This window comes from Chionomys nivalis, chromosome 15 (genome assembly GCF_950005125.1).
Source record: "Chionomys nivalis chromosome 15, mChiNiv1.1, whole genome shotgun sequence".
In the NCBI taxonomy this organism is placed as follows: domain Eukaryota; kingdom Metazoa; phylum Chordata; class Mammalia; order Rodentia; family Cricetidae; genus Chionomys; species Chionomys nivalis.
In genome coordinates this window covers 34,937,772-34,951,204 of record NC_080100.1, presented here as the reverse complement: position 1 = coordinate 34,951,204, position 13,433 = coordinate 34,937,772, and the positions used below count along the sequence as shown (strand labels likewise).

At 40.8% G+C, this 13,433-nt stretch overlaps 2 protein-coding genes across 2 annotated transcripts in view; one reads left to right on the top strand and one right to left on the bottom strand.

The window, feature by feature from the left end:
* The window catches only part of Mier3 (MIER family member 3), a 28,046-nt gene extending 21,084 nt beyond the window's left edge, over positions 1-6,962 (top strand). Inside the window, exons 11-13 of the mRNA XM_057789917.1 lie at positions 2,569-2,696; positions 2,784-2,926; positions 3,021-6,962. Coding sequence (XP_057645900.1) covers positions 2,569-2,696; positions 2,784-2,926; positions 3,021-3,472 — 723 coding nt within the window. The 3' untranslated portion in view covers positions 3,473-6,962. The remainder of the gene's footprint in view (positions 1-2,568; positions 2,697-2,783; positions 2,927-3,020) is intronic.
* Positions 6,963-10,373: 3,411 nt separating this feature from the next.
* On the bottom strand, positions 10,374-13,111 carry Setd9 (SET domain containing 9). The gene is given in 6 exon segments (XM_057789407.1): positions 10,374-10,377; positions 11,012-11,063; positions 11,066-11,125; positions 11,891-12,108; positions 12,110-12,150; positions 13,004-13,111. Coding segments are annotated over 6 exon segments (483 nt in total).
* Between the last annotated feature and the right edge of the window lie 322 nt (positions 13,112-13,433).

Below are 13,433 nucleotides of genomic sequence, written 5' to 3'. Positions count from 1 at the left end.
AGGCTAGGCAGGAAGGAGAGGTGAGCAGGTACAGGGGCCCGAGGAAGGGAACCTGTTGAGTGTGACGCTGTAAAGGAGTCGTGCAAGAGTCCTAATGGAAACTCTGGACTCTGGGTGGCAGTGAGGGACTATTGATGGAGGCGTATCACATGCAGCAAGTGTCCCGATCCAGACACAAACAGTGGGAAGCTGTGCATTTGTGGGAGCAGCAAGTATATGGGAAGTCTGTACCCTTTAGCTTAGTTTTTGTCTGACTCAGAACTGCTCTTACAGACTGAAGTCTGAGTCTAGATGCATTTGTTTGGGCTCTGTTTTGTTTGTTCTAGCACTGTTTGTATAAAAGACTCTTCCTCCGTTGAGCTGCCTTACTCTTTGGTTAAAGATCAGTTGGTTGTATATCTGTGCTTATATTTCTGTGCTCTTTTAATGTTTGCCTTCTCTGCCTGAACACCCTGGTGTCTTACTAGCTTTCTTCTCTCTCTTTTGAGACAGGGGTTTACTGTATATCCCTGACTGGCCTGGAGTTCAATATGTGAACCAGACTGGCTTTGAACCCTGCCTCTGCCTCTGCCTCCTGAGTGCTGCACCAACGCCCCATGCACGCCTTTAATCCCAGTACTCAGGAGGCAGAGGCAGGTGGATCTCTGAGTTTAAGGCCAGCCTGGTCTAAAGAGGGAGTTCCTAGACAGCCAGGGTTACAGAGAAATCCTGTCTTAAAAATCCAAAACCAAAAACAACAATAACAGCAACAACAACAACAAAAAAACCATGTGCCCTGATACCCTGCTCACACTGTTGATTGTTGCAGCGTTATTAATCGTTAGTTTTCCCATCCTTTAACGTAGAATTTCTCTCCATTTATTTAATTTCTTTACTCAGTGTTTTATAGTTTTACTCACAGATCTGTTGTAGACTGATGTAAGTAGAGTTGTTTTCAGTTTCAAAATTCAGCAAACTATTTGTACATAGGGAAATTACTGTTTTTATATACATTTATGTATTTGTCTGTGTGTTTGTTTAAAGCTAGTCCAGGCGGCCTGGCCCACTGTGTGACCCAGGCAGGCCTCACACTCACAGTGCTCTTCCCCCTCACCCTTCTCAGTGCTCAGGTGATGGCATGAACTGCTGTGCTTGGCCCTAGGGTAATCTCCGTAGCTTAATACTGTATCCCGCAACTTAGCAGACACTGCCTATTAGCATTTGACTCTTTTCATGGTCAGTGTTGAACCTGCACTTGTCATTCACCCCCTTTACCACTGAGCTGTAGCCTCCCTGGCCCCCTCTTTAGTCTTTATTTTGAGACAGGGTCTCACTAAATTGCCCAGACTAATCTTGAATTTACTCTGAAGTTAAGTAGGCCTTAAATGTATGCTCCAGTTTATAGACTCTCCCATGTAACTGGATTCCAGACCTGCTGCTTCCCGATCTGTCGCTGCTGATTCTTTGGGGTCCGTGCATATCTTCTGTCATTTCTGAGCCATGGCAGTTTTCTCCCTTTCCATTCTGTATGACTTGTTTAGTCTATTGCATTAGCTACACCTTCCATTACTATTTGGAAATTTCAGGCTTTTTGTTTGTTAAACAAAAAACAGCAACAACAAAAAAGACATAGGGTTAGGGTTAAAAGAAAAAACAAAACAAAAACACCAAATATTTTCTTAAAGAGGAAGTTTTTAGTGTGAATAGTTTAAACATGTTCAAAGAAGTCTGCATTGGTTGTCCATTTAAACATCTTTTTACCATGACTTTTGAAATTTACTCCATTTATTCCATAAACAGTTATGTCCTTCCACTTACCATATACTATTTTAGGCACTAGAGTTTTATTAATGAATAAGACTGAAAAGCCTGTGGCTCCAAGAAGCCTGCATTCTCTGCAAAGACTTCCATTACAGCTAATGATGTTTATTGAATGGTGTACCATATTTCGTTCTTTCCAAAGCTTGGCCCTCTATTCATGACTTCAGATCACCACTCACTCTGGAGTCAGGATAGAAACTCTGAAATGCCTTTATTGGGACACTGATCAATCAGGGAAGACAGTGTTTGTTGAATAAAAAAGTTTGTTCCTATAGCCAGACGCTTACTTGTAGCTGTGAAGTGATGTTTTGAAGGACCATAGTTTGGATATGGAACCAACTCTTTGTCTTTTAAAAGCCCTGCCTTTGGTTACTGATGCTCTCGAGTGATCTGTGGATATAGAGGCTGGTGGCTCCTTTGTCAGAGCTTCTTCCTTCTAGTCCATGGAGCCTTTAGTCTGGTGAGGCTGTATGTTTCTCTGGAATCAGTAGGTGGGCCTGTCCTGGCGGTTGGTCAGACTCAGCACAGTCAGTGGCATTGAGTAAACACACAAAATAACTTGTGGATGTCTATTTTGTTTTATTTTTGAGCATCTTGTGCTTTTGAAATCTTTGCTTACTACACATAAAGACATATCACTGATAGACATATTTAGAATTTCATAATTGTGACGGGAAAGACCTGTGACTCAAGCTTCTTTGTTGGGGAGTCTGCTCAAAATGGAGTTGGAAGTAGCAGTTTGTAATGTCATCTTCCTTTCTTCACTAGGTGAGATCTAGAACTGTTGCTGAATGTGTCGCCTTCTACTACATGTGGAAGAAATCAGAACGCTACGATTACTTTGCTCAGCAGACAAAATTTGGAAAGAAACGCTATAACCATCACCCTGGAGTTACGTAAGTCTAGTGGTTTGACTTGATTGATTGCTGTTTTTAGCTCTGATGCACAGTCAAGATTATTGAGGTTATTGGTGTGTTTTTCAGGGACTATATGGATCGTCTTGTAGATGAAACAGAGTCTCTGGGTGGTACAGTAAATTCTTCAGCCTTAACTTCTAACCGGCCTGAGCCCATTCCTGATCAGCAGCTGAACATTCTCAGCTCCTTCACTGCCAGTGATTTGACAGGTAAAATGAGATCTTTGTGTGCCATGTGCTACGAGTCCTTTTTCTGTGTTACACATCAGCTCTCTCACTTCAGCTACTCTCCATTTCTTTTTAGCTTTGACCAACAGTGTAGCAACTGTCTGCAACCCCACAGATGTGAACTGTCTGGACGATAGCTTTCCTCCACTGGGAAACACACCCCGTGGACAAGTCAATCATGTGCCTGTTGTAACGGAAGAGTTACTCACCCTGCCCAGCAATGGTGAAAGTGATTGTTTTAATTTATTTGAGACTGGATTTTATCACTCAGAGCTAAACCCTATGTGCAGCGAAGAATCGGAAAGACCCGCAAAGAGATTGAAAATGGGCATTGCTGTCCCTGAATCCTTTATGAATGAGGTTTCTGTAAATAATTTGGGTGTAGACTTTGAAAATCACACACATCATATCACCAGTGCCAAAATGGCTGTCTCTGTGGCTGACTTTGGCAGTTTGTCTGCCAGTGAGACCAATGGATTCATCAGTGCCCACACTCTGCATCAGCACGCCGCCCTTCATTCAGAGTGACACGGATGAGAAGCCCAGAGACTGTGGGTGTGCAGTACCAGTGACCTTGAGGGGAGCTGTCAGGTGTGCATAGTCTTTCACTGGAAGTTTGACTTTCTCACTATGACATCAGTGATGTCAGTATGTATAGAACTATATCTTGATTTATCAAGAGTATTTTCATTTTTCAATCCATAAATGTGGAAATGAACTATGATCAGCAGAGTTGGGAACTAAGATTGAACTCTGTGGTGCAGCTTTAAGCTCTGCTTCTCTTCCTCATCCCTTAATACCTCTTCCACTTCCTCCTTCTTTTCTGTTCCCTTTGCCCTCGCTCCCAGTTTTAAAACCTGTAGACAGAGGCCACCAGCTCAAAACCAGCACAGATGTTGTGAACTGATGTGTGGCTTCTCTTTGTGTAAATTCCTTTTGCCGTAATGGATGCAGTGGAATAACAATGTTTACAGGTACCAACCCCAATCCCTGCTCAATGTAGCATTTTTTTGTTTGTTTGTTTTCTTTGTTAATAAAAGCAGGGGTAGGTTTCTTTAAACTGCACAAACATGCAAGGATTTTTTAAATGGAAACTTCTCTCATGTTATTCAACTAGAGCACTTCAGTTTACAAAGCAGCAAGACCATCTGTCTGGAAGCCAGCACGAGGGACTGCGTGCAAATGAGGAAGACTCTTGCTTGGATCCTGTTTCAAAATTCTAGACCAGGGCTACCTTACACAGAATTGGTCATTTTACTGCCGGGAGACTTCTGTGTAATTTCCTTTTTTTTTCTTTCTTTCTTTTTTTTTTTTTATTGTATTTTTTGACTAAAAATTTGGCATTTGAAGATGTGTTCATATGGGGTTTTGTCCACCATTGTCAAGATTGCAATATTAAAAATCATACTGGTCACTGATAATTTAGTGTATTCTGAGGCAGTTGACTTGCAGAAGCAGTCTTCAAAGCCCAGGATGTTCCACCCTGGTTTCTGCTTGGAACACCTCTTAAGTTTGGAGCACTGCAGTTCATATGTTAATACTTAGACTTGTAGATGGTATGCATAATGCAGAACCTTGAAGTATATTTAAGCTATTTTGTTTAGCTTGAATAGTTGGCAAGAAAAAACTGTGAGTTTCTATCTGAAATCGAATGGTACGCTACCACTTTTAAGTTTTAAGAAGTGACAGATGTTCACATGCATCTCAAATGCCATTTTACTTTTATTCCAGACGTGAATAAGAAGCCATTGTCATAAGCTTTGACCATTTTTGCTTTATTAGACATGCTCCTTTAAGTTTTAAGGTGAATCAACTATACAATACAGTATTAGGATATAATAAGCTTTGCTTTTCTAGCACAGTTAAAATAATTACTTTTTGCACCGTCTTAATTAGAAATTTTGATCTTATTACTAGTTGTGTTGCTTTGCAAAAAACCTTACCATTTGACTGTGTTGCTGTTTGCAAGTGTAAGTCGCTTCAAGGTTGTGCTGCTGACTAGCTAGGATGTAGTGGGCTTAGTGCTGGAGGGGAGGGTATTTATTATACAAACTGTGAACTGCAATGGCATCCCTAGAGTTGGATGATGTGTATTTTGTTTCTTTGCAGCATTTTAATGAAGATTGCTTTGAAGTGTTTATGCATTAGCACATTGACTATAACATTTAGTTTAGCACAGAGGACAAAGGGTAGTTAAATTAATAACTTAAATCAGTCTCTAACTTATACATCTAAAATCCTGTATGCACACAGTAAATAATGGGTAGCCTGGGCTCTATGTTGCTTTCTGATATTTTTATCCAAGTGGTTAGCTTCTTATTGCTGTGTTGTGCTAAACTTTGAACCTTATTTTTTTTTTTTTTTTGTTCCCTTTAGTGTACTTTCTTTAATGTAGGAGGATACTGGGCATACTCTTCCATTGTTATAACTTTAAGTTTCACTCTGGGTTTACAGTGGCTGGTCTGTAAATAATTTACACAAAGATGACTGAATGCTAGTACCAGTTGCACTTAAGTGAAGATGCCCATTCTCATTAGCTGATGCAGTAATATATCCAGTTTATCTATGCATTGCTGGGGTCTTGATACAAGATGGAAACAGTGTTTCTTATCTAGAGTTATGATTATCAGCGAGTTGAACGAACACTTTAGTTATTTAAATAGATTTTTACCAAAATCCAGAAAATGATATGAGAGAAAAATAAATTCCAGCTAGTTTAACAGATTTTTAAATGCTAACCTGATTTTAGCCTCTTAGAGAGTGCTACCTAGCTGGTAACGTTTACTTTTAATTCCTTGTTAAAATGAGGCAATAATTTGCAAGATTTTTGTATATATGTGTAAAGTAAATTCTTCATATCTTTTTAGATCTAATTCAATATTTTCTGACTACTCCTGCCATGTATAATACCATTTTTGTGCATGCTTGATGTGACATTCATAAATTGTACCACTATGACTTTATCCATGTAAAATAGCTATTTATTGAATTTTCTTTCAACGGCTGGATTTTATTTTTTTGTCTCCATTTAAACATCTTAACAGAATTTGTTACTGTTTATTAAAAGAATTGAGTTTGAAAGCATAAGTAAAACCTGATTTGCAGTTGTATGAAGAAAAATCAATGCCTTTATTATCACGCATTAAGCACAATTCTTATAGCAAACTGTGATAAATTCTTTGTTTTTTTCATTTGCCGCAATATTTTCATATGAACAAACCAAAAATTCCTGGTGAGCAGTTGCAGTGTCGGCTGATCCATCCTTTGTGTCCAGGGAACTGGGGAGGACGTGGACTCATTCAGAAGTGTAACTGGTGCTGTGACTATAGCAATACTTTACTTTTGTTAGTTGTGCTTCTCCTTGCTCATGCTAGCTTTTCAAATGTTTAGTTTTCCTCTTGTCACGGTCAACTGCTGAATTTACTTGAAGGATGTAGAATACTGTTTAAAAATTACTAAAGTCTGTACAATTAGGTCAAAGAATTGTGCAATTGTTTCCTTTTTAATTTTTGAAATTGAAGGTCATAACTATTTGAGAACATCAGACCTAATAGAACAGTAGTACTATTTAATTTAACCAAAGTCTAGTAACTATTTCAACTTTGAATGTAAACTAACAAACCTGACCACCAAGGAGCTTGTTTGCCCAGAGTTTCAGAGCACATTGTCTACGAATGGAAATTGAAATAATTTATAAAATATTGACATTACTATGTTTTTTAAAAAGTTCCTAATTTTTTCACTAAAAGGAGGGAAACTATTAGTTTTATTGTTAAATATGGTAGATATTAATATTCCTCTTAGATGACCAGTGATTCCAATTGTCCCAGTTTGAAATAAGTACCCTATGAGTATGAGATAAATTAGTGACAATCAGAACAAGTTTTAGTATCCAATGTTCAAGAGGAAGTTGCTATTGTTGCATTGATTTTAATATTTGTACATAAACACTGATTTTTTGAGCATTATTTTGTATTTGTTGTACTTTAATACCTGGTGTACAGTTCCAGAAATAAAAATCTGGAAATCTGTTTTTCCTGGTGCGTGTGACTATTTACCAAGTAATTCAAGCCACTCTTAAGCTATACCAGATAGGTAAACACTCAGCTTAAGAGGAAAAAATCATTTTCCTAAATCCTCTCTACTAGTTTTTGATTTATAGTAATTCTAAAAATTCCTGAAGTGAGGATTCTCACTTAGTTCAGGAAGCAGTTAACGGGATACCTGTTCCAAACAGCCCTAGGAAACTGTTGTGGGAAGACGGAGAACTGAGATATGAGCCGTCGAGACTTAACAGGCTGCTATTTGTGATATTACTCTTATTTATAATTTTCATAATCCCATTGCCTCTGGTCATACCTTTCTCAAGTCTTCATCCTTTCAAGCTAAAGATCTTAGCTTAAATCCCGGCATTCCCAGTTCCTGTTTTAATATCCAAACTGAATGATATTCAGAGTTTACACAAAGCAAGAAAAAGAGTAAAAACCTTAATTAACCCTTTTGCTTTTGTTGCTTGCCTCCAAAGAGCCACATCCCTCCACCCCCAAACACCAGAGTGCCTTCCTGTGACACCTGTGTGGACATAGGCACAGAAGCCCCATGAGTACTCTATGTACAGCTAAGTACCATGTAAGCTCCATGGTGGGTGCTTCAGGCCTTGTGGGAAGGAGAAGCCTGTGGAAGCAGAAAGGGATTTTATGGCCCAAATGACTTCTTGACTTCCTTGTGTCCCTTCTAGTTGGACTGCAACATAAACATGTGCCTTCTAGACTGAAGTGCTGTGGAGAAAATGTCAGGGGGGGAAGGGGTTAAAGTCTCACTAGTCAAGCGTCAGAGAGGAGTCAGGCTCTTAGGTGATCTGGGGAAAGGTCTGTAGGTAGACACCCTGAGGCACAGTCAAGAGGTGGAGTGGGTGCCGCATGAGTGAGCGCTGGGAAACAGAAGATGGGAAGTTCCAGCTACATCCCCCATGTGAAGGAATCCTCATTTTCTCTAGGGTTTAAGTAAGGACACGTCAAGAAGTTAAAATACCCTCAGCTGGGTATTTAATCCCAGCACTTGAGAGGCAGAGGCAGACCTACCTCTAAGTTTTAGTCAGCCTAGTCTACAGACCTAACAGTTCCAAGACACCCAGGACTCCCTCTCCACAGAAATATGAAACAGGAACAGGCGTCCTTGCCCCAGCCTGATCTTTGATAGTATCCCCACTGAAACAGTCTCTAGCCATCCTGTTTATCACCCCGGGGTCCCCGCTTAGAGATGTCCAGTGAGTAGAGGACAGGATGGTGACCTGTGTCCAGTTGGAACAATCTAAGTCACATGCATGAAGAAACAATCTCGAAACACCATGCCTTGGTGATATATTCTGTAAGGGGCAAGAGTGGAAAGAGAAGCCAATTAGAAAGCTACCAAAATTTCAATAAACGAGGCAAACGAAGTAACAGAGATGTCACAGTGGTCAAAATCCTCCCCCCTCCCACATACAAAGGGAGTGATTAAAGGGAGTGGAAGATTCTGTAGTGTGGGAATACTGGTAAGGGACAAGGTTGCTTGGTAGCAGGGACACCTGTTCCTGTCATGTTTCTGTGGAGAGGGCTTCCTATGGCAATGTTCCTAACCTTTCTCCACCCACCAGAGAAGAGTTCTTAGGAGAGCAAGGCGCCCATGACTCACCCCCTCCAGTTCTCTGTGAACCCTGTGCAGAGCCGCCAGCCCAGCTGTTGATCAAATGCCTGTACTCTGAGGTGAAGTACTACCCCGCCAGCCCAGGTGTTGATGAAATGACTGTACTCTGAGATGGAGTACTACCCCGCCAGCCCAGGCGCACTCAGTCCTGAAGCTGTCTGCTCCAGAGTTCTCCTCACGATGGTTTCTTTGGTCCGACCAAATGACTCAAGTTTCAACTCTCACTTCCCAGCTTGGGCAGGATGACATCGTTTACTAAGCCCCTCCCTTCACCCTTAGGAAAACTGGTCTTTAACTCCCCTGCAGCTGAGGGTGACCTTGAACTCCTTAACCTTCGAAGTCCACCTTCTAATTGTTAGGATTACAGACAGGCACCACACCAGATCCTCTGCAAGAGTAACAGGTACTCTTAACTTCTCAGCCATTTCTCCAGCTCCAACAATCCAAGTTTCAAATATTTACCTTAAAAGGGTATTTTAATAGGTGTACCCCCATAAACTTTAGCAGCTGAGTGGAATGATGTAAAGGATATGCCCTCTTTACATATGTCGGGGAGTATGTGATTCTAGCACTCCAGAGGCGAAGACAGGAAGATCTCAAGGCCAGCCTTACTTACTACCAAGTAAGGCCCTCTTTCAGAGACAACCACAGCATAACAATGACCTGAAGATTTTATGGAAAGGAGAATAATAACAGAATCGCTTGATATGGGCTTCAAGGCTGACACTGACAAATACTGCCCACAAGGAGAAATGGTTCCTAAGAAGCCGAGTAAGTCTCCATTTTCAGTAAACCTATAGTAAAGAAATATAGTGTTATGAACATACCTAAGTTCCTTATGATATTTTTTTAACAATCCTGGGAATCAATTATTTACCAATCTGGGTGGTAGTAGTGCATGACTTTAATCCCATCACTCAGGAGGCAGAGGCAAGTAGATCACTGAGTTCAAGGCCAGCCTGGTCTACAAAGCGAGTTCCAGGACAGCCAGGATTACAGAGAAACCCTGTCTTGAAAAACCAAAATGAAAAGAAACAACAACAAAAATCCCAGGGTCTTGAACCTACCACGCAAGTGCTCTGCCACTGACCCTCCCTATCCATCAATGCTTTACTAAAAAGAAAAGCCTACCCCTAATTCTATAAAGATTTTTCTTAGAAATCTTATTTTTCAAGTGTAGTGTAACAGAAGACAGGACACACTGATTTAAGAGACTGACCTTGTGGGAGCTGTAGGCAATGTCTGGGAGATTTGCTTCAGGTCTACAGGGAAAACTGCAGGCCCATCAAATTCCTAGTGAGAGACATGAGTGGCTCTCTAGGAAGAGGCACATCACTGAAGAGAAAAAGTCATGACAGTCTGAGAGTAAGAAACCACTGAACTGTGATGCTTAAAGTATGATTTTGCTAAACTTTTGGAACATACTCAAACTTACTATTATGGAGTAAAATAAACATTTAAAGTAGTAAGAACATGTGTTCAGATTATACATAAACCTATGGAGTAAACATACATGTTTACTAATACTTTGTTTGAGACAGGGTCTTGTTACCTAGCCCATGCTGACCTTGAACTCGTGGCCCTCCTGATTCAGCTTTCTCAGTGATGGAGTAATAACCACGCACCACCATGCTCGACGTCATAGTTTACTTTAAAATACCAGAAACTAAGGGTTCCAGACAGTCATTTGGTTAAAGAAGGGAGTCGGGCTTCCTCCTGCTCTTATAGCCAGAGGGTCGGGGCTCTACCTGTGGGAAAGTCAGGGCAATAAATGAACAACTCCCCCACTTATAGCAGAAAGGGGATACTAGACTGGTGAAGAGTCCACTAGGCTGTACTATAACACTGATAAAATAATCTGGGATCATTTTAAAAATTCTAAAATAATAATGATCCCAAACTATCTTTTCTCAAACAGTTAGGCTGCTTGAGTACTGTTATTCAATTGCCTTTGTATCAGTCACGTGGTGAAGAAGAATTAGCCATTGTAGCCTCCTGTCCAAGCCCCACCATGCCGACTTACTGCCTGAGCAATTGTTGGCACACTGTCCTACAGTCAGTAATTGTCAGTTTCTGATGCTCACCCTGTACAGTCCCTCATTCTTAAAGGGCTAAGTTAGTCTCTCCTAGTGTGAGATCAAGAAGAGCTGAAAGCATTAGCAGAGAGGGTTCTGTGTATTAAAGTCGAATCCAAAAATACACAATGAATCCTATAGGTGCAATTTCTTTCCAAAAAGTTTTGTCTCCCAATCAAGCACCTACATTGCCACATAGCAGCCATCAAGATGGGTTTTCACCGAAAGCATGAATGGTTATGCCATAATCCTTACAACTAATGAAGCTCTACATTGACAAGTGAATTTTAATATGGATATTAATTACCTGAATACAATTTTTGATACTACTTTGTCATTTCCATCAATGAATATGCCATACAAGCAAAAATAAATGGATTTCCAAAGGACTGGAAAAAGATTGACCCATACTTCTGACCTACTGTACCTACTATACAACAAGCAGGAGACAAAACAACATGGAAAACTAATTATTCTGCTAAGGACATTTTTAATTATAAACCTAAAATAGGAGAGTCTGTTTTAATCCCTCCATCTTTAAAAATAACTCACTAGTGTATATTAATTGTATCAAATAATGGGATATTATAACATGTATGTGTCCTTTTGTCTTTTTACACAGTTAATTCCCAGCTTGTTTTTGAAGGACTTTTCCCTTTACAGGGCTTGTCTCTAACAGCTGATGAAGCACAGAGCCAACTGTCCACATAGCAGACATTATCTAATTATCTTACTTAATGATAAGATGACAACATCCTTTGGCTCAGTTTTACAAAGCTTTATACACATATATGCACATACATATTTATTTAACTTTGATTTGATATCCACTGGAGAGTATTTTTAAAGTGCATTTTGTTAATGGCTAATGTAGACTTAAATGGGAATAGATGAATCTGAACTTCAGGCTTTCTTTTTTCTTTTATTGGCAAAGAAGGAAAGAAGAAAATTCATATTGGAAGAGTCTCATGACCAAAAAGATGGCCCTAAAAACCACAATTATCCCACCAAACATTGTAATATACTTTTCAACACACAACATAATTCATAAGGTTAATTATGGAATTATAATTTTAAAAAGTGTGTAAAGTTGGTTTCAGATTCATACCTTTGCTCTGACTACAAGGCTAGGCATTTTGTTGAACTTGATCGGCACAGAAGGACTTTTTGGCAGTACAAACTGAGCTGTTCCCAGAATGCATAGCCACAACTGCCCCTTGTTACCAGTCCTTTAGTGACAAGACACCTCTTCCTTCAGAAATCAGTGAGCCCAAGGTCTTACAGAGCACATCTTCTGGTTTAAAGAGACTTTGCTAGTGGCATCTGCTTTTAAGCAGCTTAACCCTGTGATGCTGAACTCCCAGGAGGTGTTGAGATTTTGGCTCACCAGGCTCTGGAAGCAGTCAAGAGATCTGATTGTTTCCGGCAGTTATTTAAAAATAGAGCCTGCCCAGATGTCACCACGGCCTCAGGTGGCAGTGCAGGCCATTCGGATTAGTATGGCCTCAGCAACAGCACGGCCCTTGGACATCAACATGGCCCCAGGTGGTGCAGGTTCCAGGCATTGGCATGACGTTTGGTGATATCACACGCCATGGACCTCAACATAGACCCCAGCGGCAGTACAGCCATGGACCCACACATGGCCCTCAGCTGCAACTCGGACCTTGATGTTAGCATGGCCTTGGGTGGCAGTGCGGGCCACTCAGAATGGTGTGGCCTCGATGGCAGCAGGCCCTCAGGCAGCGAAGTGGCCTCAGATGTTGACCCTGACCCTAAGCACTCCCACGGCTTTCGGTGGAGGCCCGAATGGCCAACCCAGCTATATCCAGGTCTTTGAGTTGGCCCACCCCAATATCTACCCCATCTATAACCTGCTAGAGTGGGCAAGGGGACTGGTTCTGCTGAGCCGTAACCACAGGGTCTCCATGACTAGGGGTAACAGCACAATAGTGAAGTTTCAGTGAAGGTCCACTATCAATGGTGTACCAGAAGTCAGAGGCTTTGAATCAGACCCCTTGGTTCAGCTCATTGCAATGAACATTTGCAAGACAAGCTGTTTGGGCAAAGAGTAGACTTTGTGACTCGCCTCAGCTCCCAGGCTACTACGACAAAGATGGAGAGGTGGGAAAGACGGAGGAGCACAATGTTTTCATTTTATTTTTAAAATTTTATTGGGGTGGGAGAAGCTACAAGAGTGTAGGGTGGATATGGAAGGACCGGGAAATAAGCGGGATTGGGATGCATGATACGAAATTCTCAAAGAATCAACGAAAACTTTATGTGAAAAAAATAGAGCCTGGGAAACCTTCAGTAACATTCCTGGTCCATGTGCACACGGGATAATTTTGTCTTTGGACTTCTCTGGAATGTATCGAAGGATATGAGAAATAGGGAAAGTTTCCATATACTCCCTATCAACTGACTCAAGTCGGTGCTCTTGATGCTTTCTGGGCTATTGGCCTTTATGGCCTGAGAGGACATTAGGAAAAAACAATTGTTTGGGAAAGCTCCAAGGACGTCAGGAAAAGCAATTGTTTGGAAAAGCTCCAAGCTACCTAACTCTCAACAATAACCGCCCTTTCCAAGTAGTCAGTATTTATGAAAAGGTCTATTCTGTTCAACATGCTGTTGAACACTAACATAATTTATTGTGTTTCTGTAAGGAAACTTTATGGTGTTTCTAGCTGTAAATGGAAGGGTCAGAAGCAGAAGCATAGCTCAGTTTT